The sequence below is a fragment of the Mytilus galloprovincialis genome, chromosome 13 (genome assembly GCF_965363235.1).
Source record: "Mytilus galloprovincialis chromosome 13, xbMytGall1.hap1.1, whole genome shotgun sequence".
NCBI classification, from domain to species: Eukaryota; Metazoa; Mollusca; class Bivalvia; order Mytilida; family Mytilidae; genus Mytilus; species Mytilus galloprovincialis.
This window is the reverse complement of record NC_134850.1, coordinates 58,358,922-58,386,033: the sequence shown is the minus strand read 5'-3', so window position 1 is coordinate 58,386,033 and position 27,112 is coordinate 58,358,922. Positions and strand designations below refer to the sequence as shown.

Below are 27,112 nucleotides of genomic sequence, written 5' to 3'. Positions count from 1 at the left end.
AATTGCTATACTGCTTTATGTAGGTATTTTAGAAATTCATATACTCGCAGTATTCTTCATTGAAGAGGTAACAGCGAAGATTTGCAAACATAAAGAAACCTTTCAATGACCAATGCGCCCCACTTTCCATTGGCGCATATGGTTCCTGATCCCACATCCAGGCGTTGAACTTGAACGCTAATCGCCACGGCAAAAACATCAAATGTACAATGTCTTGGTCCTCATACGTAGCGTACGATGATACCAGATGGTCGTCGACAATCAGATTTCCAGTTTCTGTTAAAGGTGCGTATAGTCCGGTTTTGACTTCTTCGGATATATGAATGACGCGGGCAGCTTTTGTGGTTCCTCTGTATTTATCGAACACATGAATGAAATCTCCTTGTTTGATTTTTCCAGCAGCTTTGACCTCAATTTTGTCGTTTCGTCTTTTTGCTGTATATATTAAATGTTCAAGGCTTATTTCAATAGAATGACCGTTTTCAGTTACAATCTTGCGGTATTTGAGCTTTCCTTTGCTGTCGTTGTGAAACATTAGTATAACTTTAGTATATGTGTATCTTCCATGTTCATCGACAGTTAAGATGGTCTCGCCAACTCTCAGAGATTTCATCTTGATGGTTTTGTTATTAACTCCAATTACCAAGGAATCCGGAGGAAAACATCCCCCTAGCTTTTCATCTGCAAAATCATTTGTACAAGAAAGATTAAATAACTTATATTTGCATAGGTGTAATACCACCATTGACTTCCCCTATATATAGATGTAATACATGTACCACCATCGATTTCCCCCTAGTAGTCTTTATTAAATTTGAACTATTCAATAAACTGTGCAGAATTATCTTTGTTTCAAATAAAGAAATACTTGCAATGAGTAATTTAAGTTTTATCCTGTCCAGTACTATAGATAAAATTTCACATGACATTTCATTGCATTTAAGAAAATGACCATCACTGGAAGTTAACCAATCAAATTTCTCCCCTTATCTAACCTGTGTACAAGACTTAGTAACCATGCAACCTCAAGTTTACAAAATATTCTATAGAAACCTCAAATAAAAACATAATGGTGCTTTGAAATACCCAATACATATGTTTATGACACAGAAATGTTTTACTGCAATAAAATGTAGGATCAATTACTTACAACTGTCAAATTCAATGGAATATTTTTTTTCGACCTATTTTCGTATACAATGTTACGGTAAGTGAAGGCGCATGCGCAAGAGTATAGACACGAATTTCAAACCGGAGCGAAAGAAACAGAAAAAGTTTACTTATCTACGACATCTAGAGAGTACAAAGCAGGAAATTACATACATAAAAAATACTGTGAACACTCATATTCACAAAAACAAACATTGATTGTGAAATTTGGAACTTTGACATCGTAAAATATCAAAGCAAAACAAACGGCCCGAGATCCGCCATCTTCGTTTTTCTGTCATCCTTCCATACTTACCAAATATATAAATACAATACCAACCAATAATGATGTGTTGCTAAAAAGTCAGCAGGTTATCATTCCCAACATATCATCTTGTACAATAAATATTAAGTAACCCAGAACGTAGAACAACAACTTATGTCAAACGCTAAACTTGTCAAATTTGTCGACAAGACCACCAGTCCGCCAACAACAACCAAAAAGTATACACCTGTCATACTAATGGACAGCAAAGGAAATTGGCTAAAACAAAAAGTCAACCCAACAAACCAAGTACAACACACAATTAAATGGTGGAGCAAAAGTGGGGTAAATAGTAAAGACAGATACAAGTGGCTAGAAAATAACATACGCCAAAAAATAAGTGACCTAGGACCAATCTGGTTATACATATGGTTCGGCACCTGTGACCTTACCACATACAACAAAGGCTACATAGCCATCACTACACATGGAAATCAGGCAATAGACAACACCATCCAATACTACCATAAATGCATTGAATTAATCCAAAACTTTGATAACTGTAGGGTAACCATACTAGAAACACCAGTCTACTCCATATACCATTGGAATAAGAAGAAACACCATAAAAACCCAGACGACTTTATCTCACAAGACAAAGAACTAGCAGAACAAGTTGTCCAATTAAACAACAAAGTCAAGGAAATAAATAGTACAATTAACAGATATACTCCAAAGTTCTCAAATGACTTACAAGTAAGATCAAAGTACAAAAAAGGAGCACACCGAACAGAAACAAACAGAAGCTACTACAACTTTCAACTATATGCCGATGGAATACACCCAACAAACCTATTAGCACGAACCTGGCTAAAAAAAAATAGCAATCCAAGCACAGACAGACTGTTGGTAACACGTGTCTTTCACATCCAGGTCAGCACGGGCTCTTCCGCGCTATACCTGGACTGAATACACAAAGAAACTTGAACACCACAAGCAAGACCAACCAAAACATTTAATACTGGAACTCTTCATCTGTAGACAAAACTGTTGATATATAGATAGTGTTCTAAGTCTCTGGTCAGCACGGGCTCTTCCGCGCTATACCAAGACGGAAAACACAAACATCATTACTATCAACACCAACACCAGAAGAGTAAAACAACACCATGAATATAATAAACATCATATTTCTAACTAGCTTATTATACAACATTGGAACAAAGCTAACAACTAGTAAAACATGGGAAAATCAACAACTACTCACATGTGTACTAAATAAAAACATGTCAACAGCAGGCAGGAAACCAATCACATTAACAACAACATCAAATGTGAAGCAACACCTCACACTATTATTGCTTATACTAGGAGGCGATATAGAACTTAACCCTGGACCGAGAGGGAAACAATAGAGCATATACCCATGTGGACTATGTGACCACCCAGTAACATGGAAGTGCGACGGGGTTTGTTGCGATGATTGTGACATAAGGCACCATAGATCATGTATCGAACTATGTACAGTTGACTACGAGCTTCTCCAAAGATCAAACATACAATGGCTCTGCTGCAAGTGTGAAAGTATAAATGTCTCATCTTTTACATTCCACAGCTACGAAATGAACACATCAAACTACTACGAACCATTAACACATATAATCTCATTCGAATCTGTGTCATCAAGCATATTTAGCCCTCTAAAGACCAGCAGTCCAAGACTAAAAACACAATCCTCAACAACAAATAATTCCAAAAATTATAGCAACAAAAGTAGAACACTAAGCAATAATGTATTTAACTTGAAAACCAAAAGGAACCTGAGAGTATCAACTGTCAATTGTCGAAGCATAAAAGACAAGACCTCAGAATTTAAAGCAGCCATAAATTACATCAAACATGACTTCATCTGTGGAACAGAATCCTGGCTAAAAGGAGAAAACCCAGGGAAAACCAGCACTAAAGACGCTATCAAATCAAGCGAAGTATTTCCAGATGACTACAACGCATACAGAAACAACAGGGGAACACTTGGTGGGGGAGTCTTCATCTTGGTCCACAAGGACATCATATCGGTTGAACAGTCCAGTCTAGTCACAAACTGTGAGACAGAATGGGTCAAAATACACCTTAAAGGCAAAAAAGAACTGCTAATTGGGTCATTCTACATGCCACATAGAAACATGAAATGCCTAGACGAACTAGAAATCTTTACAAATGATGTCAAATACAAACACCAACATCATGCTAACTGGAGATTTTAACTGTCCAGATATAAACTGGGAATCAATGTCAGTCCCGAACAACTCAAGTGACAAGGCGATACAAACTAGACTCATGGAAATAACAGCATCCTTCCATCTTACTCAAATCCATGAAGAACCAACAAGAGAAGACAACCTCCTTGATATAGTACTAACTACAAACACATCACTTATCAAAACATCAAAAAACACACCTGGTATATCAGACCACGAAATGATAGTCACAGACTGTGACACCAAACCGTACTACCAACGTAGCAAGCCCAGGAAGTGCTATATTTACTCTAAGGCAAACTGGAGCAGCATTAAAGAGGAAATAACAAAAACATCAACAAAAATCCGACAGATGCAGGACCGCGAATTAAACGCACAAGAGATGAGCGACACCTTCAAGAAAGAGCTGTTTAAAAGCATGGACAAACATATCCCATCTAAAGAAATCCGCTCAAAAAATAACTTACCCTGGATAAACCACAAAATTAGGAAACTATTCAAAAAGAAACAACGGCTATACCACCAAGCTAAAAAATCTAAAAAGTGGACAAATTACAGACATTTTCAAAAAGAAGTAAAACGGCAAATCAGAAAAGCAGAATACTCATACATAAACGATACCACCATCAAAGGCCTAGAAACAAACAACTCAAAGCCATTCTGGAAGTATATTAAATCCAGAAAAACAGATAACATCGGAGTATCACCGTTAAAAAACAAAGGGAAGCTGGTCAGTGACAGCAAAGGGAAGGCTGAAATACTAATTCAACAATTTAGATCCGTATTCACAATTGACAAATCAACATCAATACCTAAAACAGCAAAATACATCAAAGAATCAATACCAGAACTTATTATAACAACTAAAGGTCTCGAAAAACTACTTAAAGATGTAAACCCATCAAAAGCATCTGGACCAGATGGTATACCAAACAGAATACTAAAAGAATGTGCATCAGAAATAGCACCAGGACTAACTGCCATCTTCCAAACATCAATAGACACTGGACTACTACCCGAAGACTGGCTCAATGCAAACATCTCGTGCGTCTTCAAAAAGGGAGACAAACACGCCGCAGAAAGTTATAGACCAGTCTCATTAACATCGGTACCTTGCAAACTACTAGAACACATCATATGCAAGCACATTCTAAAACACCTTGATAAACACAGAGTCTTAACATCACTTAATCATGGATTTAGATCTGGCTATTCATGCGAAACACAACTGTTAGTCACCTTGCAAGACTTCATGAAAGCATTTGACGCCGGACTACAAACTGACACTGCAATCCTGGATTTTTCCAAAGCTTTTGACACTGTGCCACACAACAAGCTATTATCGAAAATGGAAGAATATGGAATCCGAGGACCACTTAACAACTGGCTAAATATGTTTCTTACACAGAGGAAGATGAAAGTTGTAGTAGAGGGGGAACAATCTGAAGAAGTAAAGGTGGACTCTGGAGTTCCACAGGGAACAGTACTTGGACCATTACTATTCTTATGTCACATAAATGACCTCCCAGACACTGTCAAGTCATCAGTACGGCTGTTCGCCGATGACTGCCTACTGTATAGAACCATCAAAACAGAAAAAGACCACAAACTGCTGCAAGAAGACCTAGCAACCCTAGAAGATTGGGCAAATAAATGGGGTATGCGATTTAACGCTAAAAAATGCTACATCCTGAGCATCAAAAACAAAAGCCAGAGATTCTACTCACTCAACGGCCAGATACTCCAACAAGTTCAAAACAACCCATATCTAGGAGTGCAGATATCATAAGACCTGAAGTGGAGCACACACATAACAAATGTTGCAAAAAAGGCAAGTTCAACCCTTGGCTTCCTCAGAAGGAATTTAAGATACTGCCCGCAGGAATGTAAGAAAACCGTTTACATTGCCTTAGTTAGATCAACAATGGAATATGCGGCAACAGTATGGGACCCCTACAGTACAATAGATGCAAACAAACTGGAGCGTATACAACGACAAGCAGCACGCTTTATAACAGGCGACTACAAAACCAGAGAAGATGGCTGCGTAACAGACATGCTCGCCAAACTTGAACTTCAAGAACTAAAAGCCAGGCGCACTAGCCAAAAACTTATATTTTTGTACAAGGTGGTTGAGGGATTGGTACCTGCTATCGATCCAGACGACTTTTTAAAATCAGCCAGACCAAGACGAACCATCACAGCGAAAAAGTTTGAAAATTACCAGGCAACAAACATAGTGGAAAAACAAGTGAGGAACAATATTAGGTGCTTTGACATTCCCACCAGTAAAACTCAGCAATACTCAAACTGATTCTTTGTGTCCACAGTTATTAACTGGAACCATCTTGAGGACACTATTGTGCGCGAAACGAGCGTTGAGAGCTTTAAAGCTGCTCTCACGAGACGTCAGTAAATCGACGGCGCCTTCATCCCGTTGTATTAAAGCCAGAATTGGTAGCTACGACGTAACCATACAGATACAGATACAGATACAGATACAACCGGACGTGACGTACCATAATTTGGTGATATTACACCTATAGGTCTTTGTTAAATTTGCAAAATTTTGCCGATTTTTTTTGTTTCAAATAAAGACTTGACTACATTTAAGTTTTATCCTGTCCAGTACTTTAGACAAAATTCCACATACCTTTTCATTGCATATAAGAAAGTAAGTAAACCATCACTAGAAGTTAACCAAACAAATGTTCACCTTTTAATTTACCTGTGTACAAGCTTTAGTGACCATGTAACCTCATGTTTCCAAAATATTCTAAAGAAACACTTAATAAAAAAAGTAGTTGCTTTGAAACATCCAACATATATGTTGATGACGCTGAAATTTTTAGTTATCTACTTTTATCTACAACTGTCAAATTAAAAGGGAACATTTTTTCAACCGTTTTACGTGCAACCGGATGTCACGTGTTATGATTAGGTGGTATAACACATTATTTGTTTTTCTCAATGACAAAAATTAGAAAATACAAGGAATAATGTTAATGAATATACCCATAAAAAAGTAACGTTCAGTTGATAACTATGCATGTACGGATAAGGACATTTCCTTTATACTTAGATTTACATTATCCATAAAACAAATAATGTATTGTGAAAAATCTATTTACAGCTGCTGATGAACACTACAAGGTTCTAACGTTGAGTTGGCTTCCTACATAACATAAGAAACGTATATGTCTTAGTAAAAAAAGCAGCGATTTGAAAATCTATATACAAACACGACTTGAAATTGCCACAAGCACTACATACTATTTACTTTGCATTTAAAATCTAAGCGTTTCATTCTGTAACTATTTTGGGTTGTGTAGCACTGACAGAAACACATTTTATATGTAAAAAGTAATAGCAAAAATACCGAACTCTGCCAGATGCAAAAACCCAAAACTGTTTGCAAAACTCTGAAGCGCATTTTTATGCTACAAACATAAAATTACGAGCTAAATCAAACCTTTCTTATTTTTTCTATGCATGTGTTAATGTTGTCACGGAGGGCATGTTGCGGAAATAACATTTTAAATTTGGAATGCCTCGGGCAATTGTGTGTTTACGTACCGTGGTCCTTGTTGATTCTTTCCACAAACGAGCCATCGATTAATTGCAGCCTGATGTTGGTATGGTTTTCTCCTTCTGAAGTGATATCACATATGACTCCACTTTTTGTGAACGGGTACAACCAGCATGTGTGACAATTACGAAGAGTATCAATTGGACATAAATCAAAGGTTACATCCTTATCTGAAAGTATTTTATTTCATATGATTTTTTTACGTTAAACTTATATATATTTATTGTAGTAATTCTATAAATATGAAGGTATAGTATGTATTATTATTACATATGTATACATATACTTTAATTAGATGCTTTAGTCATGTTTTAATTAAAAGTTATTCACTCACCAAAGACAAATATGATACTTCCACATTATTACCAGGTACATGGCCGATTAACGTATAATAGCAATGTATGTATAACAAGTTAGAGACATGAAAATACTTTGCTTTGAACTGCATTGACAAGACGATCCACATTATACGTGTTAGCCCGCATGATTAATGCATATTGTTCCGATAGCCTTCATCTATGTGATAAACAGTATACTGGTAACTGAGAAAAACATTTCCCAAACTTATGAACGGCCATCTTAGTGACTATAAACAGTATGAGATCTTTCTTTTGGTTTAAAATTAATTGCTATGAATAAATTCTACTACAGTTTTAATGTTCCCTTAAAATTCATTTTGAATACTAAAATTATATTCCGATATATTTATTTGTGTTTTGTTTTCACACCAGGAAATTAAAAACAGAACAGAAAAAAACAAACACAACTTTTGCCATATAAAAACGTGTATCGTTAGTATTAACTTATAGAAATAGGAAGATGAAGTCTAGTATGAGTGACAATGAAACAACTCTCCATCCGAGTAACAATTTATAGAAGTAAACCATTATAGGTCAAGGTACAGCCTTCAACATGCATCTTTCAATCACAGAAAAGAAAAGTAAACAATATTACCATATGGATAACAATGAGAAAAGGTAGAGTATCCATTTTGACACTGCTGTACTGAAAAATAAACAAATATTCGACTCATTATGAGATTGCAAGTGTTTTTGACGTTTATATATCGAATTATTTATTACATTGTGTGATGCCTTCAAAATATCATAAACGTAAGCTAACTAGTTCAAAAAATCTTTTTACGACATAGCTGCCAAAACGGCTTATTGTAAATGGTTTCCCATTTAGTATTTCGCTGACTGTTTGTTTATCACTTTATCATGGTGTTGTCAGCTATTATTCTACATGTGCTTTACATTCTACCGTTGTTATTCCTTTATTGTATCTTGTATCTTTCGCCCCTCTTCTTCAATTCTTAAATCTTTTTTCAAAAAAGGGTTCTACATACTTATAATAGAGTTATCTCGGAACACGATAAGTACCTTACAGTGTTTATAATTAGATTTAAACTTAAAATATATCTAGTTTTTCACTGTTTTGGCAGTGATTATTCTTTACATATTTGTATTAATTTACTACGTCTTTTCTTTATTCTTAAATATTTAGAAAAATAGAAAATCTCGTACTTACAAGTATCACAAAGTTCACCTTCCCATCCCATATCGCATAAACAGAATGTTCCAACACAAACACCGTGATCACATAGTTTCCCATTGCAATATTTATTCTGATGAACTGTTTCTAGAAAAAAAAAGGAAAATCAAGTTGTCAAGAAAATAAAAATAAAAACTGCTGCAGGTTTTTTTTTAGGGTAAATATTAAATAAGTAGGCATGCAAGTAATTAAATAATTTGTTATAGTGACGTGTACGGATATGGACAGATTTAAAAAAAATATATATCTAATATATGATAAATAAGAATACACTCGGCCCAGTGGACCCATAAGTCACCTCAGATGATATTAAATAAATAAAAACAGTTGTCATGTTTTTGAAACTAACAAATTATACATGAACTTATCTTTTTGTTGAAGAAAGTTATTTGTAAACAGAATTGTATCTTCTGGAATATGCCTGTACAGGGTATTTTTTCTCGTATACCAGAACAGAATGTATAGTCTAATGAAACAAATGAGTCTCAGTTTCAGCCTATTCTTTAGTGCATAATGTACACTTTCTAATGGTCGTTCTCAAATATACTGTCCGGTTTCTATCCCCAGGGGTAATATTACACATGTATATGAATTGTGTCAAATGTGAGCATTCGACTTAAATTGACTTTTACATATTGTCCTTGATTAAAGGCAGATTTGAAAGCATAATAAGTTTTAGTACATGTTGTATATGATCATACCAGATGATTGAATGAAGGCACTTGACAGTTTCAAAATTGATAGCTGGTTTTGATTCCAAATAGTATTCTAAGTTAAGTTTACATAAAATGTCGTCCTTTTCGCTAATCAAGTTTGATCATCTTCGAAACTGGCTTGGGATCCATTAAACATTCAAAATGAAGGGCTATAGTAAGCGCAATACGATGGACACGCAGAGAACATTGTCCATTGTTATGAATTTTCTGTAGTCTAAGACACTTGAAGCATAAACCAAAACAGGAACTTCTCATGATCAAACAGTTTTTCGAAGTCATTATATCCGAAGACTTATTTCGATATTATCAGTTGTAAAATTTCAATTATGACCGAATGTTTCCCCTACATATTTGTAATTTCAATTTTCTCCTATTTTATTTTTTTCCAACTTAGATTCAAAATTAGTTTGTTTGGTTCTTGGTTTCTTGAAATATAGAGACTCAGGTCTTTGGTAATTGGACAATACGACCAAATGATTAAAAGGTCAATTGTCATCTATGACATCGACCACCGACTTGTATATCACTGTTTTAAAATGTATACAAAAACCGCGAAAGAATAAATAAAACATGTTTCATATTTCACGGAACATCAAATGAAATGTTGGAAAAGTCCACTTCAGTTATCCATTACTTCTATCATTTGAGAAACTTTCAATATCCTGTCTCAAGTTCTTGTTTCTCGTGCCAAGATAGAATTAAAGATATGTATGTTTGTTATTCACCGGTCATTTCCGAATGTTGATGTAAAATAAAAGTGGTTCAGATTCCATCCATAAACCATATATTGTCTTGTTACTTGTGTCAGAAAAAATGAAAAAAATCCATTCATAATATCTGTGCCCTCTCCGTATCAGAATGTTGTTTTATTTGAACATGTTTTAGGCTTGATATTGTCGTGTTTCTGTGTAAAAAAATTTGAGTACTTTTAAGGGAGCAACCATTTGATTTTTTTTTGGGGGGGGGGGGGGGGGGGGGGTAGGATGAAATTTGAAAAAAATAGGCAGGACAGGAGTTTTGACTAAAAAAAAAAGGGCATGATGAGCAACTTGGTAAAAAAAATAGGCAGGATGACAATTTGTGTAAAAAAAGTCAGGATAAACTAGTAAAAAAGGCAGGACCGAATAGAGTAAAAAATAAAAAGGTAGCACAGAGATTACAACTAAAAAAAAAGCAGGACAAAATTTTTCATCCTAGCACCCCCCCCCCCCCCCCCCCATAAAAATCAAATGGTAGCTCCCTAACCCAGGTATACTGATTGATAGCGTTCAAACATTTTGAAATGGTTGAGATACTCGGTATAATTTATCATATTGCTTCTCATGTCAAGAGTGATTAAATGCTATAAAGACAGATTCAAAAAGAATAATTCCTGTCCTTGCATACTTGATAGTATAAAAATTTACAATACCCATCTCAAAATAGAAGTAGACATTACAAAATGGACAATTATAGGAAAAATAGACATAATTGTTGCGGTTTTAACATACTAGTAGTTTGGTAGAATGCCTAATTGTGTTCGTCTTGGGGAGACTTCATCATCAATATATTTAAAGCAATCTGTAGTTTTATTCGTTTTGTCCACGCCCAGTAGTCCATTAGTGTTTAATGACTGGAAATGTCATTGATATTTTTTAAAAATATTTTTCAAATACTAAGGTTTTCATTTCTTAGAATACAAGCATAATAAATGATGAACAACTTTTTTTCATTTTGTGGTTTGCTGCAATGCTGTTCAACCGAGAAATTGATTCTTGTATTCGAACTGTGATTCGCATGCCACTTTGAAACGAATACAGATCATATTCAATCGTTAAGGAACAAATCTTCAATCTTCATCTAATAATAATCATTGACCGTTTCCTTTGATTCCATTTTGATGTTGCTCTGCAACAAAATAATACACTACCTATGAAAATGATAATGATATATTTACATACGTACTTGCATCACACCTCAATCCTGTGTATCCACTTTCACAGACGCATGTTGGTATTAATGTAGTGTTCAAACATGTACCATGTATACAGTAGTCAGACAGAATACAAAGACTCATATCTTCAAAGTTTTGAAATACAAGTTACTTTTACACAACTCATTTTATATTAACAAATGGGAACAAATTTGTTCTGTACTTCGGATTCCTTTCTACTTAAGGAATAGATTACCTTAGCTGTTTTTGGCAAAACTTTTAGTTATGCTCTTCAACGTCGTAATTTATTTGGCATTTTAAACATTTTTTGATTCGAGCGTCACTGATGAGTCTTTTGTAGACGAAACGCGCGTCTGACGTAAATATAAAATTTAATCCTGGTATCTTTCTGTGATGAGTAAAAAATATCCATCTTTTCTTGCCTACAGTAGATTTGTCTATCACCAAATATAGGATTCCATCGTTTGGATCGGCAGACATAAATCACAAGAAGTTGTTTGTCCTCATAGACAAAAGAGCAAGTTAGAACTAAAATAAAGAGTTAAATGACAATTTCGTAAATTTCACCTATTTTTAGATCTAGTCTAATTGTTCATTTTGCAACAATACTATGTTAAATGTATATGTCTATTTAATATAGTTTTCACAATAATTATCAAAAACACTAAATATTGGTAAAAACGTCACTATAAATAAATCTTGTTGTTTACTAGTATATTTGTTCTTTAAAGATTATATCTTTATATATATTTTTCAAGACACAAAGGTAAGAATTGTAACTTAAGTTGAGTTACACATATAAGGAGTCATCTTACAATTTCAGCTTTATAAATGTTTTGTAAATGTTGTCTCGCTGTTCACGTTTGCTTTTTATGATGAGCCATGTCGGCCATTTGGTTGGCAAGCGATTTTATTGACATTTTTAAAACAAGATCCCCCAAATGATGAACACGGCCAAGTTAAAATGGTGAAGTTGAAGTCATGAAAGTTTTACGGACGCCATCACCAGTTATTGGCCGTTATGGAACATTCGTTTCACAGATAATAGCGGATATTTTGTACAAAAGTCGGCACTACAATCCCGTCCCTATTCACGAATGTGACCTACCGAATTAGACATGTAACTGGGTTTGTACTAACATGAGTAATATAACGGGTACCACATGTGGAGCAGGATCTGCCTTCCCTTCCAGAGCACCTGAGATAACTCCAAGAATTTGCAAGGTTCGTGGTGTTAAGTCTTTAGTTTTTCAATGTTGTGTCTTATGCACTATTGTTTGTCTGTATGTCTTTTTCTTTTTCAGCCATGGTGTTGTCAGTTTATTTTCAATTTATGAGTTTGAAAGTTCCTCTTGAATCTTTCGCCCCTCTTCTTCAATTCTTAAATCTTTTTGTAACCCATAACCTTTTCTTACAAAAACAAATAAAAACAAAATAAAATAAGAAATAAATCTCTTTGTTTCAAGGTATTTTATAAGATGTGCATGATTAGAATTATTTACCTGTACATGTTCCATCAAGTTTTCGCATCTGCCCTCTTTGACACCCGCACATGGAGAGTGAATGATTGGAATACAGCAACGCCTGTGTTTGTCCACAAAAACAATATACTCCTCTTACCAAAGGATTCGAGGAGGTGGACACAATGCAATCTTCGTTCAATGGGTATATAGAACCTGTAGAATTATAGAACACATTTCATATGTTTATACCTTTAATGACTTTTGTATGTATGTGTATTTCATTGATCAAAATTCGGATTCCTATATATCACATGTCAACTGATAGTGAAATTTAACTCTATCTTTTATATATCATTAATAGAAAAACACATATGATCGCATTAATAAAATAATAGTCTATGAGATACCTTTCTACGCACATGGTAGCAGAACTAAACGGATGTTTAATTGAAATATTGAGTTTTCGTCACGAAATAGTGTTGTTTTTCCTTTGTGAACAAGTTAAAAGTTTCTTTAAATAAAACTCCAAATAGCATTTGAATGGCGAAAAAAATAGGGTAATGAGATTCAAAAGAGGAAACAAAATGTTCTAGCCGCCAATAAAGGCTTCAATTGCCGAAACACAAAAACTTAAAGACGATATCTCAAAAACAACTACGTCGATCTCTGTTTTGTTTAAGTTTGATTTCGTATGATTCATAAGTGATGTACCATCAATCACGGTTTGTAGATAAACACCGAAACGAGACGAAACCATCAAGTTTGTTTAGATGGGCAGGTTGTAGGTTGTTCAATGTTATTGTCTTTCGTCAATTTATGATTTTGTATAGTCTGTATACTCTTACATATACATGTATTGTATTTTGTTTCTGTTTTATTCTGTTTTTGATTTGTTTTCTCGCCCTTATGTTTTATCGAGTGGAGAGGTGGTGCGGTGTCATTCTTGCCTACTTTTGCGTTTAATATGTGTATGGTCTTTTCTTTCTTATATTTGAAGGACCCAAATCTATGGCAGATTCCTAATCTATGGAAAATGTGACGTTACAAACGTAAAACAAATCAAATCTATGGCAGATTTTTGTTGTCTCCAAATCTATGGCAGATCTTTTTCATAACTTCAAATAATAATGACATCAATATTCCAGCTATCCCTAGACAGTGGTACACTACCCGATGACTGGAGAAAATGCAAACATCTCTAGTATATTTAAGAAGGGAGACCGACATGCGGCTGAAAATTACAGGCCCGTCTCACTGACTTCAATACCCTGTAAGCTACTTGAGCACATAATATGCAGACATATGCTAAAACACCTAGAAAAGCATAACGTATTGACGTCATTAAACCACGGCTTCAGATCAGGATATTCCTGTGAGACCAAACTTGCCATCACAATCCACGATATGCTCCAGTCATACGACAAAGGAAACCAGGTAGACATAGCAATCCTTGACTTCTCCAAAGCATTCGATACTGTACCTCATGATAGACTCCTGCACAAAATAGACCAGTGCGAAATTAGAGGAAACATACACAAATGGCTTACTTCATTCCTGACTGAAAGACAAGCCAAAGTCCAACTTGATGGCAAACACTCAACTAATGCGTCAGTCGAATTGGAAGTCCCCCAAGGAACGGTACTAGGACTAATCCTCTCCCTATGTCACATAAATGATCTACCGGACGCAGTGAACTCGTCAGTCCGATTATTTGCAGACGACTGTTAACTGTATAGGGAAGTCAAAAACCAGGACGACCACAACAAACTACAAGAGACATAAAATCATTGGAAAAATGGGCAGACGATTGGGTATGCACTTCAACGCCAAAAAAAAAAATGTTATATGATTAGCCTGAAAAGTAAAAGCCAGCGGTTCTACAACCTAAACAACCACACTCTGGAACAAGTAACATCAAATCTTTATCTGGGGCTACAAATTCAGGAATATCTTAAAAATGGAAGGAACAACCAACAAACACATGCAACACAGCCAGTTCCACGCTAGGCTTCCTTATGAAAAACCTACAACACTGCCCTATGAAATGCCAGCTCTCGTAAGATCTATTATGGAGTATGGAGCAATTATTTGGGACCCATATACCCAAAAAGAAAGAAATTCGAATCTATACAAAAAAGAGAAGCGAGATTTATTACAAAAGACTACAAATCAAGGGATGAAGGATGTATGACTAAAATGCTATCGCAACTTCAGCTTCCGTCACTACAATCAAGACGACAACAACAACGACTGATTTTCTTTTTCAAACTGGTTGAGGGGAAGATACCAGCGCTTCCACAACACGGTCTTATTAAATTTCACAGACCCAAACGGCAAATAAAAGCAAAAACATTTGATAACTCTGTATCCAAGAACATTATAGACCAACAAGTCCGTAACAACAAACGAGCGGTCATAGTTCCAAACAGCAAGACTGGCCAGTACAAAAACTCTATCTTTGAGCGCACTGCAGTAGATTGGAACCATCTAGATGATTCGGTAGTGTGCGTCACTACAACCAAGCAGTTTCAATCCGTACTCCTCAGCAAGTGGGACTAACTTAGGCGCAGACCAACCCGTCACACAATAGCCAAAAGGAATCTGTGACGTACTCATCCATATACAGAAGTGGGAAATACAGATACAGATAACGTCACAATTGAATAACGCCATATTACATCGTAGAACCCATAGATTTTTCCAAATGAAAGTATTTCCCTAGACAACAATTTGCGGATGGTTTAAAGGAAGATGTGACCTTTTATCCGAAAGAGGGACAACATGTGCTGAATAAAGACACCCTTGTTTTCTGTACCTGGTATGTTAGAAAAGGATATAATATAAATATGTTACGACTGGCAAAGTTATAAAGTGAAAGATCAAATTACAAGATACTAATTTGATTTAAATTGTAATCAAGTAAAAAAAAGTATCAAAAATGAAATAACATTATGTGAAAATTCAAACTGTTCATTTTTATTTGTCTTTTGTTTTATATAAAAAAAAACTTGCCGTCTGGTTTGATAAGGGACTTACTAGTTGGTTTAGATAATGGGCTAAACAGGTATCATGCATAGATTTTATTTTTTTTAATTTTTAACGGGCGCATCATTTTAATCTTGAAGTCTATATTAAGTTCTATGAATTCATCATTTTCAAAATGTTTTAGTTAACCATTACGGAATGTTCATTTCACAAATGTTTATAGACATGATCCCGTTGTCGTACATAGATATATAGAAAGATGTGGTATGAGTGCCAATGAGACAACTCCCCAAGTAAAAATTTATAAAAAGTAAACCATTATAGGTCAAGGTACGGCCTTCAACACGGAGCCTTGGCTCACAATGAACATCAAGCTATAAAGGACCCCAAAAATAAGAAGTGTAAAAACATTCAAACTGGAAAGCCAACGGTCTAATCTATAAATTTATTTCATTTTGATAAGACATTGATTTAATTGAAAACAATTTTATCTGATGATGTATTCTATAATGAAAAATTGCTAAATTTGGCTAATCATTGTATTGAGATTACTAATTTATGATTGAACTTATCAATTCTAAATCTTTTCTGCGTAAACCCTGTGGTAAATAGTTCAAGCATGTCACTAATTCAGTTTGCTCCGTCCTTTTACTCCAATTTCATAGTGCGTGTATGTATGGGAACGGCAAATATTTGCCTACACCTAGAGCGCTTTGATCCAAAATAATTGCCGTATTTGTCCTATAAGAATGAAATAATTCATGGGGGCTTGAATATATCGTGATATTATCACGGGGTTGTCCCTTTATGCCGATATTTTACCCCTCGCTACACATGAATTATTTCTTAATTAAAACGAGAAACCAGAAGTCCGCTTGTTACAGACAAGTTAATGGTCGTACATGTACTGTATTGTTTTCCATTTGCACAATACATTTGTATTTGCAATAGATTTGGAAACAACAAAAATTCGCCATAGATTTGGAAATTACAAAACTTGCCATAGATTAGGATTGAAAATAATTTGCCATACATTTGGGATGGCATGACGTCACATTTGCCATATATTAGGAATCTGCCATAGATTTGGAACCCACGATAGATTTGAGTCCTACACATTTATTTTCTAAAGGATTGTCCATTTGTTCATTAATAAAAATGAAAACAAAATATCACTATGTATATGGAAACGAGAGAATTTTCTGAATTTTAATTACTGTAGTAAGTACGAAACTAACCTGCAAAATTATATTCCGCTACATGACTGAGGTTGTGGTGCACTAAGTTATTGTTGATAAGGTCATAGCACTTTCCAGCCACCGAAATCTTCGCTCGTGTACAGACATGCTCTGCGCAGAAACAATGTAAATCATACAACTTTCGAAATAAATAGGTAATGCTTTTGGCTCGGAGTTCAAACTATAAAGGATAGGGTGACATGTCTTTTGTGGACTTACATATGAAACTTTGAGAACTAGCATGTTATATACCCAACTCATCGTGTCTGTCTAAGAGTTCATTATCATATTGTATCAATATGTCATCGTCCTGTACGTGCAGATAATTTTGTCACTGAACGTTAAACCGCCACAAGTCATCATTATCTTAAAACGATTTTAAAAATGATGAAAAAATTCACAAAGGTCATGTTTGCTAGATAATGGCAATTTTGTTTTCGTCTTGTTTCTTACCGTCTATGACCATTAAGAATTTAATATGATATCAAAGTTAGCGAGAAACTTTTGCGGTAATAATGATTGTATTCGATTAAAAGGGAGGAACTGGGAATTCTAACAAAAAAAGACTAACTTGCATCTCTGCGACTATTTTCGTGTATCTACTAGTTGTACAAAAAATTTCTGTCGAAAAGCAATATTAAAAGTTATTTCTTATCAGCAGAGTATATTTACATTCCAAATATAACATGTTTCTTTGGGACATAAAAATGGGACTGTACTATATATTATGCAAAACTTTATACTATTTCAATTGATAAACCAGACTGAGTATTAAGGATGTTCGCTACTCTGTTAAAAAATAACAAGCTTTTTAAAAGACTATTATGAATTGATAGTATATTAATAAAGAAACTCAAAAAGTAGGAAAAAAATGGAGGATCCGTGTGCTCATTTTCGAGATATAAGCCATTGAAAATTTGGCGGGAAATGATTCTCTCTAGATTTTTCATATATTTAACAATGGCACCTTATTTGTTTCAAAAACTATGAAAAAATAACAAGAATTTTACAAAATTTTGAAATATAGCTTTTTAAACTTTATATAATAAAATTATGGAACGAAAAGGAGGGGTTAGTGGGCAAAAGTTTTTAATGACAATACATGGATAAAACCAGAGGTTTCCGAAAATCTGGCAAGAAATTAAAAAAATGAAGGAGCAAACATCCTTAAACGTTACATCTAAAAGAAAATTCAAAACAACTAACTTGTATTACATTCCTGTCCAGTATAGCCAGGATCACATATACACCAATGTGGCTTTCCTCTATCAAAGTTTGAACTGTGACAATAGCCGTTGACACACGGACCTGTATCACAATGTATACGGCCTACAAATATAAATTGATCACAATGTATACAGTCTAGAAATATAAATTGATCACAATGTATACGGTCTACAAATATATATTGATCACAATTTATACGCCCTACAAATAGATATTGATCACAATGTATACGGCCTACAAATATAAATTGATCACAATGTATACGGCCTACAAATATAAATTGATCACAATGTATACGGCCTACAAATATAATTATATTGATCACAGTGTATACGGCCTACAAATATAAATTGATCACAATGTATACGATCTACAAATATATATATTGATCACAATGTATACAGCCTACAAATATATACTGATCACAATGTATACGGTCTACAAATAAAATATATATTGATCACAATGTATACGGCCTACAAATATTAACTGATCACAATGTAAACGGCCTACAAATATATATTAATCGCAATGTATACGGCCTACAAACATATATTGATCACAATGTATACGGCCTACAAATATATATTGATCACAATATATACGGCCTACAAATATAAATTGATCACAATGTATGGTATAGGCGAGTGACATTTGTTTTTTAAAAGACCAATAGTTAATGACTTACATACACCCATCACACACTCCATTTCTATTTTTTTATTTGTTTTGTCTTCTTTTTTTTCTAAAAACCATACGAACCTAGCTTGACTTGGCAATACGCTACTTTTGTAATTAGATTTAATGCCGAACAAATAAATTAATCGAGACAATATTTGGCTTCTATTACAATTGCTACATGAACGCAATCATGACATCACGACTTTATTTAATGAAATAGGTGTCATATTCCTGATTTGATACATGGGCGTTTTTCAATAAAAGCGTTCCTTTCAGACCTAAAAAAAAAAAATGGAAAATCAACTAGTCTGAAATTTATTTTCAAGAGTTATTTTGAATACCTCTATTATAGACATGTTTGTAAACAAAAAGTGCAATCTTAAATACTCTTTAAAATGATATTATTTTCATAATTTGTGTACTGTTTCGTAGGGGACTTTTGTCCCCTACGAAACTGCTTCTAAACACACATATTTTTGCAATTTTAAATGTTTCCTATAGACATTCCAGTTTGTTTACTTTATATACTAGAAAAATCTCATTTTTTTCTGAATTGGAGAACCATTTTTTATCGATAAAGATTAGACAGTACTTCACATATAAAGGTACAACTCATGTTACGTAGTGGACATTTTGATGCGTTTCGTAGTTGACAAAACCGTTTCGTAGTGTTTCGTAGTTGACATCAACCCTATTCTGTGTTAATAAAAACATAATAAAAATTACATGAAACTAACCTTTGTTATTTGCTTTGCACGAATATAATTGAAAAAAGAGTAAAAAAAGACTGCATGGTAGTGGTAGTGTCCACTACGAAACGTTTTTCTCCCAAACTTGTTTCGTAGGGGACCGTTTCGTAGGGGACGTATTCACATGTTTTATTTTTTTCTCACAACCCCAAAATTGCAATAGTAACAAGACTGACTGTATTCATCAAAGCGTTATTAAGCTGTACACTGATATTTTTTTCATAATTTTAAAACCAGTTACTGAAGGAGATTTGACCCGTTTCGTAGTGGACATTTACAAAAATACGGTATCACTCTGGTCCATTTGATGTGCTCAATTTTTCTTACCAACAGTTTAATTTCCGTTATAAAAGCATCACTTCTTTTGTAAGACCCTAATGTTTATCTCTCTTGCAAACAAAAATTACATTGATTTTATAAAACTGTTTATAAGCAAGTTTTAATGACTTCGTTTCGTAGTGGACATTGTGTTAGGGACACACCTTCTAAAATAAAAAATCCTGTGTTAAAAGCTGTTTATTAAAATATGTTGCCTCTAAACATACTTTTGAATTATTAAAGAACTTATATAAAGTAAAATTAATATTTATTTCTACATTTTTTTACGATATTTGAGAGTATGAATGTTGAACAGGCGGTCTAGGGACATGCCATTTTGGTTGTTTTGGACCATTCAGGAATCAATCCCTCTAAAAAATAAACTGTTTCTTTGCTTAAAAATGTTATATCTAATTCAATGTACTGACTGCACAAAAAATTACTTGCAAAGATCAAACACATTTTTTTTAAAGTGGCTGGGACAAGAAAGTACGTTTTTATTGAAAAACGCCCACATATGACGTGGCTCTGTACTTTTAAACTTCCCGTCATTATGTTATTGTTCTGTTATAACTTTTGCATACTTTGAACACGACAAAATTATTCTATATTTCTACCTGTGTAACGTTATTCTGACGTCAAACACGCGATTCTACACCAGAGTAGATGTTAATCTAGACATTCGGTCACAGGACTTAAACTATTTCAATCCTTCATCGGTTGATTTAACATACGTGAATAAAATACAAAAAAAGTTTGCAATGAATGTGGTTAGTAAATTTGATAAAATGTTTTTTTGTGCTTCTTTAATATTTGTTTGTTTTTTGATCTGGTTGGGATGGTTACATGTTGATGACTGCTGTACCATTCTGACCATTTTACCTACTAGTATGTTTATTTTGTTCACGCATCGGTATCAGTATAATGGAATACGACTGTCATACAAGTGAGAGCTCACGGTTTAGCGTTAGAAAACCAGGTTCAATCCATCATTTTCTACATAAGAACACGCCTGCATCAAGTCAGGAATGTGACAGTAGTTGTCCATTCGTTTGATGTGTTTTATCTTTTGATTTTGCCATTTGATTATGGACTTTCCGATATGAATTTTTCTCGGAGTTCAGTATATTTGTGATTTACTTTTTACCTGTAATACGATAAGGTGTTTATCTTATTGTCATTTACTGATTTTGTTGTCCATTTATTTTCGTTAATTACTTGTTACAAAATGTTGAAAATTTCAATCCTGGTATCTTTGATGAGTTTATTGCCTACTTTGGCTATCCCTCTCACATACTAGTATGTCAACTAAGTCATTATGATACGTAACATATGAAAATATATGCAAACAATTAGTTTCTATGAGCAACTTAACACAAAGAAAACACGATACAGATAATATAAAAAAATCAAAAAATCATATAATCAAGTCAAATGATGAGAGGAGACACCAATCGAGACGTCGTTTTGTGGCAAAAACACAACGTCACATTGGACGTGGTTTGAAAAATAAAAAAGTTTAAAACAAGTCAGTAGCGCCTCCATCATTCTCGTACACTTACCAGGATAGTTCGGTGGACAAACAGTCTTGACAAACACTTCGTTGGTCATTCTCACCATACCAACCTTTCAAAAGACATATTTATATGAAAATCTAAGTGATTCTCAATATTAAGAATCATAGCTTTTTGTTATTATTCTATATTCATCATTCCCTATTAAAAGATCTTTTAAACTAAAGCACCCTCAATCCCTCGGATATGAATTTTGGTTTGGTGTAGGAGACTTTGTTTCGGATTGGCTATTTTTTTCATCTGATGCTTTTTTCTCACAAAAATATAATTGCATCTTAAACCGACTGGTTCCTACACTTTGTGCAGTAGAATATTTTATTTTCATCCTTTATTTTTTAAGATTAAAGGTATTTTAAAAAGCTTACCGCCGAAAAGGTTTCCAAAGCTAAATGCCTGTCATATAAAACTGAAATCCATGGATCCTGAACTGGAAAAGCTGATTTGAGACAATAGCCAGCTTCAATGTGAGTTTCAATATGAGCAAAATTGCTCGGCGCAGACAAGACAGGTTGTCTACTGTGAGTACAAACGCATGTTTCATTTGTAGAAATGCTGTTGGATCCGCATATGGTAACCACCAAAGCAAGTATACCGAAGATAATCTGTTGGCAAACATAACAAAATCATACAATGTTTAAAAATTAAGGTTACCAGATTGATGTGTTAACATGATCATGAGGTTGTTTAAGAGTGTATCCGAATAACATCTATGATGTCACACAGTGCATGGATACGTGACTTCGAGATATGTAACTCGAAAGACTAATATAGACAGTAATTTTGGAAAAAGACTGCGAAATAAAATATGTGAAACAATTAATTCAAATGAGAAAACTTATTGCCTGATTGATGAATTATAAACAAATATGATGTATAGCAACAAACAATAACCACAGAACTTCAGGCTCCTGACTTGAAACAGGCACATACAGGATTTTACGGGGTTAATAGTTCGCATTAAACACGGAGAAGTTCCCACTTAAATGATGCACTGACGATGTACTCCTCCCAAACTACGTCTTTTCTAGCTGAAGTCAAGAACAACAATGCACGTTGAAGCCGCACATAGGCAATAATCGTTCACAGCTACGAGACCTCCAAAAAAAATTCAAAGATATTCAAGATTACGTCATGTTCTGTATGCCTGAAATCGGCATAGCGAAGGAGTGGGTGTTGACAGAAAGACATTGGCGATTTCGATGTCAACATGACGATTTTTCGTGTTTTTCATTTTTTTTTTAATCTCAGTCATTTTTAATTCTGAGGGAGAACATTGAACTTTTGATGTCGACCCTTAGTGTGTGGTATAAAATTTCACCTTTTTTTAATTTACGCTTGTTTTGTTTTTTTAACCCTTAGTATGATTTTTTTAACTCTTAGTATGACTTTTGAATTTAATCTCAGTGTGAAAATATTTCATAGCAGATTCAGAGAACCCTGTAATGATTGACTGTTGACTTGTTGTAATTTTCAAAATTAGTAAACAAGTGAAAATATCAGAGCATCAAATATGGGGGGTCAGAACGTGTTTTTTAAAGTCTCAATGAAAGATACAGACTTTTAGTCTTCAGTTGTTAAAAACAATATTGTTATTACAACCGAAATTAATGTTGATTAATTGATCTCTATAAAACTAGTCTAATAATGACGATATTGCAGTAACTGTTTTTTATAGTTGTTTTTTTTTTTTAGTTTTTTTTTTATTTTTTCCTGTTTGTGTGAGTTTTTATATAAACCCGCTTACCATTGTTATCCAGTTGCTGTTGGTTTTTATCGATTCAAACTGCACTGCAGTGCAGTTAACCGATTTATCTTATCTTTTATCCAGAAGTCGTGCATTCGAAATTCGGTGTTTACATATATTGTGTTTCTTATCAATATATATGTTGTTGTGTTCATTTTGTACATAAATAAGGCCGTCGGTTTTCTCGTTTACATTTACTATGCGGTATGGGCTTTGTCCCATGGTGAAGCAGACTTGGGATAATTGTTATTGTAATCGTTAATCAGCAAGTAATCAGTGTAATCATTAATCAGCCAAAAATCTGATTACAAGTAATTTAATTTAATCAATTACTTTTCAAAATACCCTGTAATCATGATTACTTTTTGATTACATTCTGATTACAATGAAAAAAAATCTAAAATTGTGTGGTTGGTCATTAAATGAACCTCTTTGTTATTCATATATGATAAATTTTAAACATACTAAAATGGTTTGGTTACTTCAAGCATGTCTACTTCAGTAAAAAATAAAGTTACAGTATTGAAAAGTCATCATTAGCCTAAGCAGAGACATATAATACAATTATATACCTTTTTGGTAAAAGATATTGTACATACATGTATATTCATCGTTTTATAATGATCTTCATATTAATATTTGATAATAACTGTATACTTTTCTTTAACCCTGAATTATAATCTTTTGTTAATTTTTGTGATTTTTGTCAACTTTGAATTGACAGGTAGGAGACTAATTAAGGTTTGTTTTTATTGCAATTACCAATTGAGTATAGCTGTAGGGAAATATATATGATAAAAGATAAATCAGACATGAAAATTTATCTAATTAGCACAAACTAAATTAAAAGTTGGACAAATATGTTGTTTAATTTTTTTTTGTATTTGGAATGGACATGTAAAATGCAATGATTTTTAGTACTTACATATTGTTTACAATTTGATTAAACATTTCTATTAAAATTTAACATAGTTTTAACTGGTAACTTTATTTCATCCACATTTAAACTTCTATAAACTGCAACTTGGAATACATATAAATTATGAAAGAGGTCAGAAGACAAACAAAAAAACTCTTATGATTTATCTTTATTAAATTTAATTCAAAATAATTCAGAGATCATTGGTGATAAAGTGTAATGTATATATATGAAGTGATATTTGGCGTTTATATAAATAAATGAAGTTTAATTTGAAGTTATCATTTCATAATTGAACCAAATAAAATACTTTCTCAAAAATGCTATAGTTATATTGAACGCTTATTCATTCACATCATTCAAAATGTTTTGTTTTAAATTCATTGTAATCAGATGTTATCATGATTACTTTGCCAATGTAATCATTAATTTAATCAGATAGTTTTAGAAATTAAAGAACCTTAGTGAGCGCGCTCACATACCCCACGTCCCCACATTGTCATTGGAGAAATTAAATAAGTGTAAGAAAAGGAAACTGTATAAGAAACATAATTTCCTGTCAATATGCACATCTACATAGTATGTCCTTATCATCTACAAAGTTTCATGAAATTCTGTTGTGTGGTTTCATAGGAGTTGCGATGACAAACTGTTGAAGTAGTACATAAATTGCAAGCGAGAGGAGTCAACAGTATAGTGAGGCAAATAAGTTCAAAGGGGCGTAACTCCTAGAAAAAAAATTGAATCGCAATTTCCCGTCGATATGCACAACTACATAGTATGTCCTTATTATCTGAAAAGGTTTCGTGAAATTCTGTTGTGTGGTTTGAGAGGAGTTGCGATGACAAACTGTTGCAGTAGTACATTAAAGTAAATAAGTTCAAAGGGGCGTAACTCCTAGAAAAAAAATTGAATCGCAATTTCCCGTCGATATGCACAACTACATAGTATGTCCTTATTATCTGAAAAGGTTTCGTGAAATTCTGTTGTGTGGTTTGAGAGAATATGCGATGACAAACTGTTGCAGTAGTACATTAAAGTAAATAAGTTCAAAGGGGCGTAACTCCTAGAAAAAAAATTGAATCGCAATTTCCCGTCGATATGCGCAACTACATAGTATGTCCTTATTATCTGAAAAGATTTCGTGAAATTCTGTTGTGTGGTTTGAAAGAAGTTGCGAAGACAAACTGTTGCAGTAGTACATTAAAGTAAATAAGTTCAAAGTAAAATCACAAAAATACTGAACTCAGAGGAAAATCAATTCGGAAAGTCCATAATCACATGGCAAAATCAAATAACAAAACGCATCAAAAACGAATGGACAAGAACTGTCATATTCCTGACTTGGTACAGGCATTTTCAAATGTAGAAAATGGTGGATTGAACCTGGTTTTATAGCTAGCTAAACCTCTCACTTGTATGACAGTCGCATCAAATTCCATTATATAGTCACCGATGCGTGAACAAAACAAACAGACATAATAGGTAAAAATGTCAAAAATAGGGGTACAGCAGTCAACATTGTGTTATCATCTTAATCACTATAAAAACAACAAATGTAACGAAGAAGCACAAAAAGGCATACATCAAATTAACATCCTCGTTTTGATTATATTATACGATTATATTTGTCTATGTAAAAAGGGGCGTAACTCCTAGAAAAAAAATTGAATCGCAATTTCCCGTCGATATGCACAACTACATAGTATGTCCTTATTATCTGAAAAGGTTTCGTGAAATTCTGTTGTGTGGTTTGAGAGGAGTTGCGATGACAAGAAACAGGACTGACGGACGGACTGACGGACGGACGGACTGACTGACGGAGAGACGGACGGGTCAAAAACATTATACCCTCCGCAACCCGTTGCGTGGGGTATAATGATGTAATCATTAATTTAATTTTATCGTACAAATGACAAAGTAATTGTAATTTAATCAATTACATTGAAAGTAATCGGACCCATCTCTGTGATGAAGGCGGCCGTACGGTGACCTATAGTCGTTAATATCTGTGTCGTTTTGTCTCTTGTGGAGAGTTGTCTCATTGGCAATTATATCTCATGTTCTTTTTTTCATTTTGTGTACATATGACGATTTGAGGAAGATCATCGGTATGCATATTTCCTCAGATCTTACACTTGCCAAAATGAAATTTAACTGGTTTTTTTTTCAAAAAGTGTGGGTTATCCTGCTATTTGTTTAAGCTACGAGTGTCACGAGTCATTCAAATTGCCATAATTTTCTTAGATTGTTCATAAAAAACACAATCTTGTGCATAAAAGAAACCAATGAGAAAAGAATTTTGAAATAAAATATGAGAAGATAGGTTTTATAATAATTATGTTTTCAGAAAAGTAAAAGAACAAGAATGCACACACTGAAATGTCTCGACTTCTTTATTAATCATTGATATTATGTTTATAGTCCTAAATATAAAGCTTCAGTACAACTGTCATATATCCTTAACATTAACCAAGTCAACTAAACATTGACCAATGAATCATGAAAATGAGGTCAAGGTCAGATGAACCATGCCAGGCAGACATGTACAACTTAAAATTATTCCATACAACAAATAAAGTAGCCCTATTGCTTTTAGTTCAAGAAAAACAGACCAAACACAACACTGAGCAATCAACCATGAAAATGAGTTCAAGGTCAAATAAACCTGAGTGACTGACGTAAAGATCAGACATGAAATATTTCCATACACCAAATATAGTTGACCTATCGCATATATATAGTATTAG

General features: G+C 33.8%; 1 protein-coding gene across 1 annotated transcript; it reads right to left on the bottom strand.

Annotated features, from left to right (window-relative positions):
- Positions 1-23,542, bottom strand: LOC143057056 (uncharacterized). Its single transcript, XM_076230285.1, has 11 exons — positions 23,444-23,542; positions 22,065-22,301; positions 21,688-21,751; positions 18,357-18,479; positions 17,151-17,261; positions 12,967-13,140; positions 11,476-11,589; positions 8,792-8,902; positions 8,216-8,266; positions 7,249-7,431; positions 1-681 (listed from the first exon to the last, which is right to left on the bottom strand). Exons 1-11 carry the CDS (start codon positions 23,444-23,446, stop codon positions 29-31), a joined length of 1,824 nt encoding a protein of 607 aa, XP_076086400.1. The 5' UTR covers positions 23,447-23,542; the 3' UTR covers positions 1-28.
- Between the last annotated feature and the right edge of the window lie 3,570 nt (positions 23,543-27,112).

Bases quoted from the DNA above. Each gene is read 5' to 3' on its own strand.
- LOC143057056 (XM_076230285.1), bottom strand. The intron at 17,262-18,356 runs GTTAGTTGTTTT...GTTTCTGCGCAG, and splicing joins TGGACAGGAATGTAATACAA to AGCATGTCTGTACACGAGCG. The intron at 8,903-11,475 runs GTACGTATGTAA...TTTTTTTTCTAG, and splicing joins AGGATTGAGGTGTGATGCAA to AAACAGTTCATCAGAATAAA.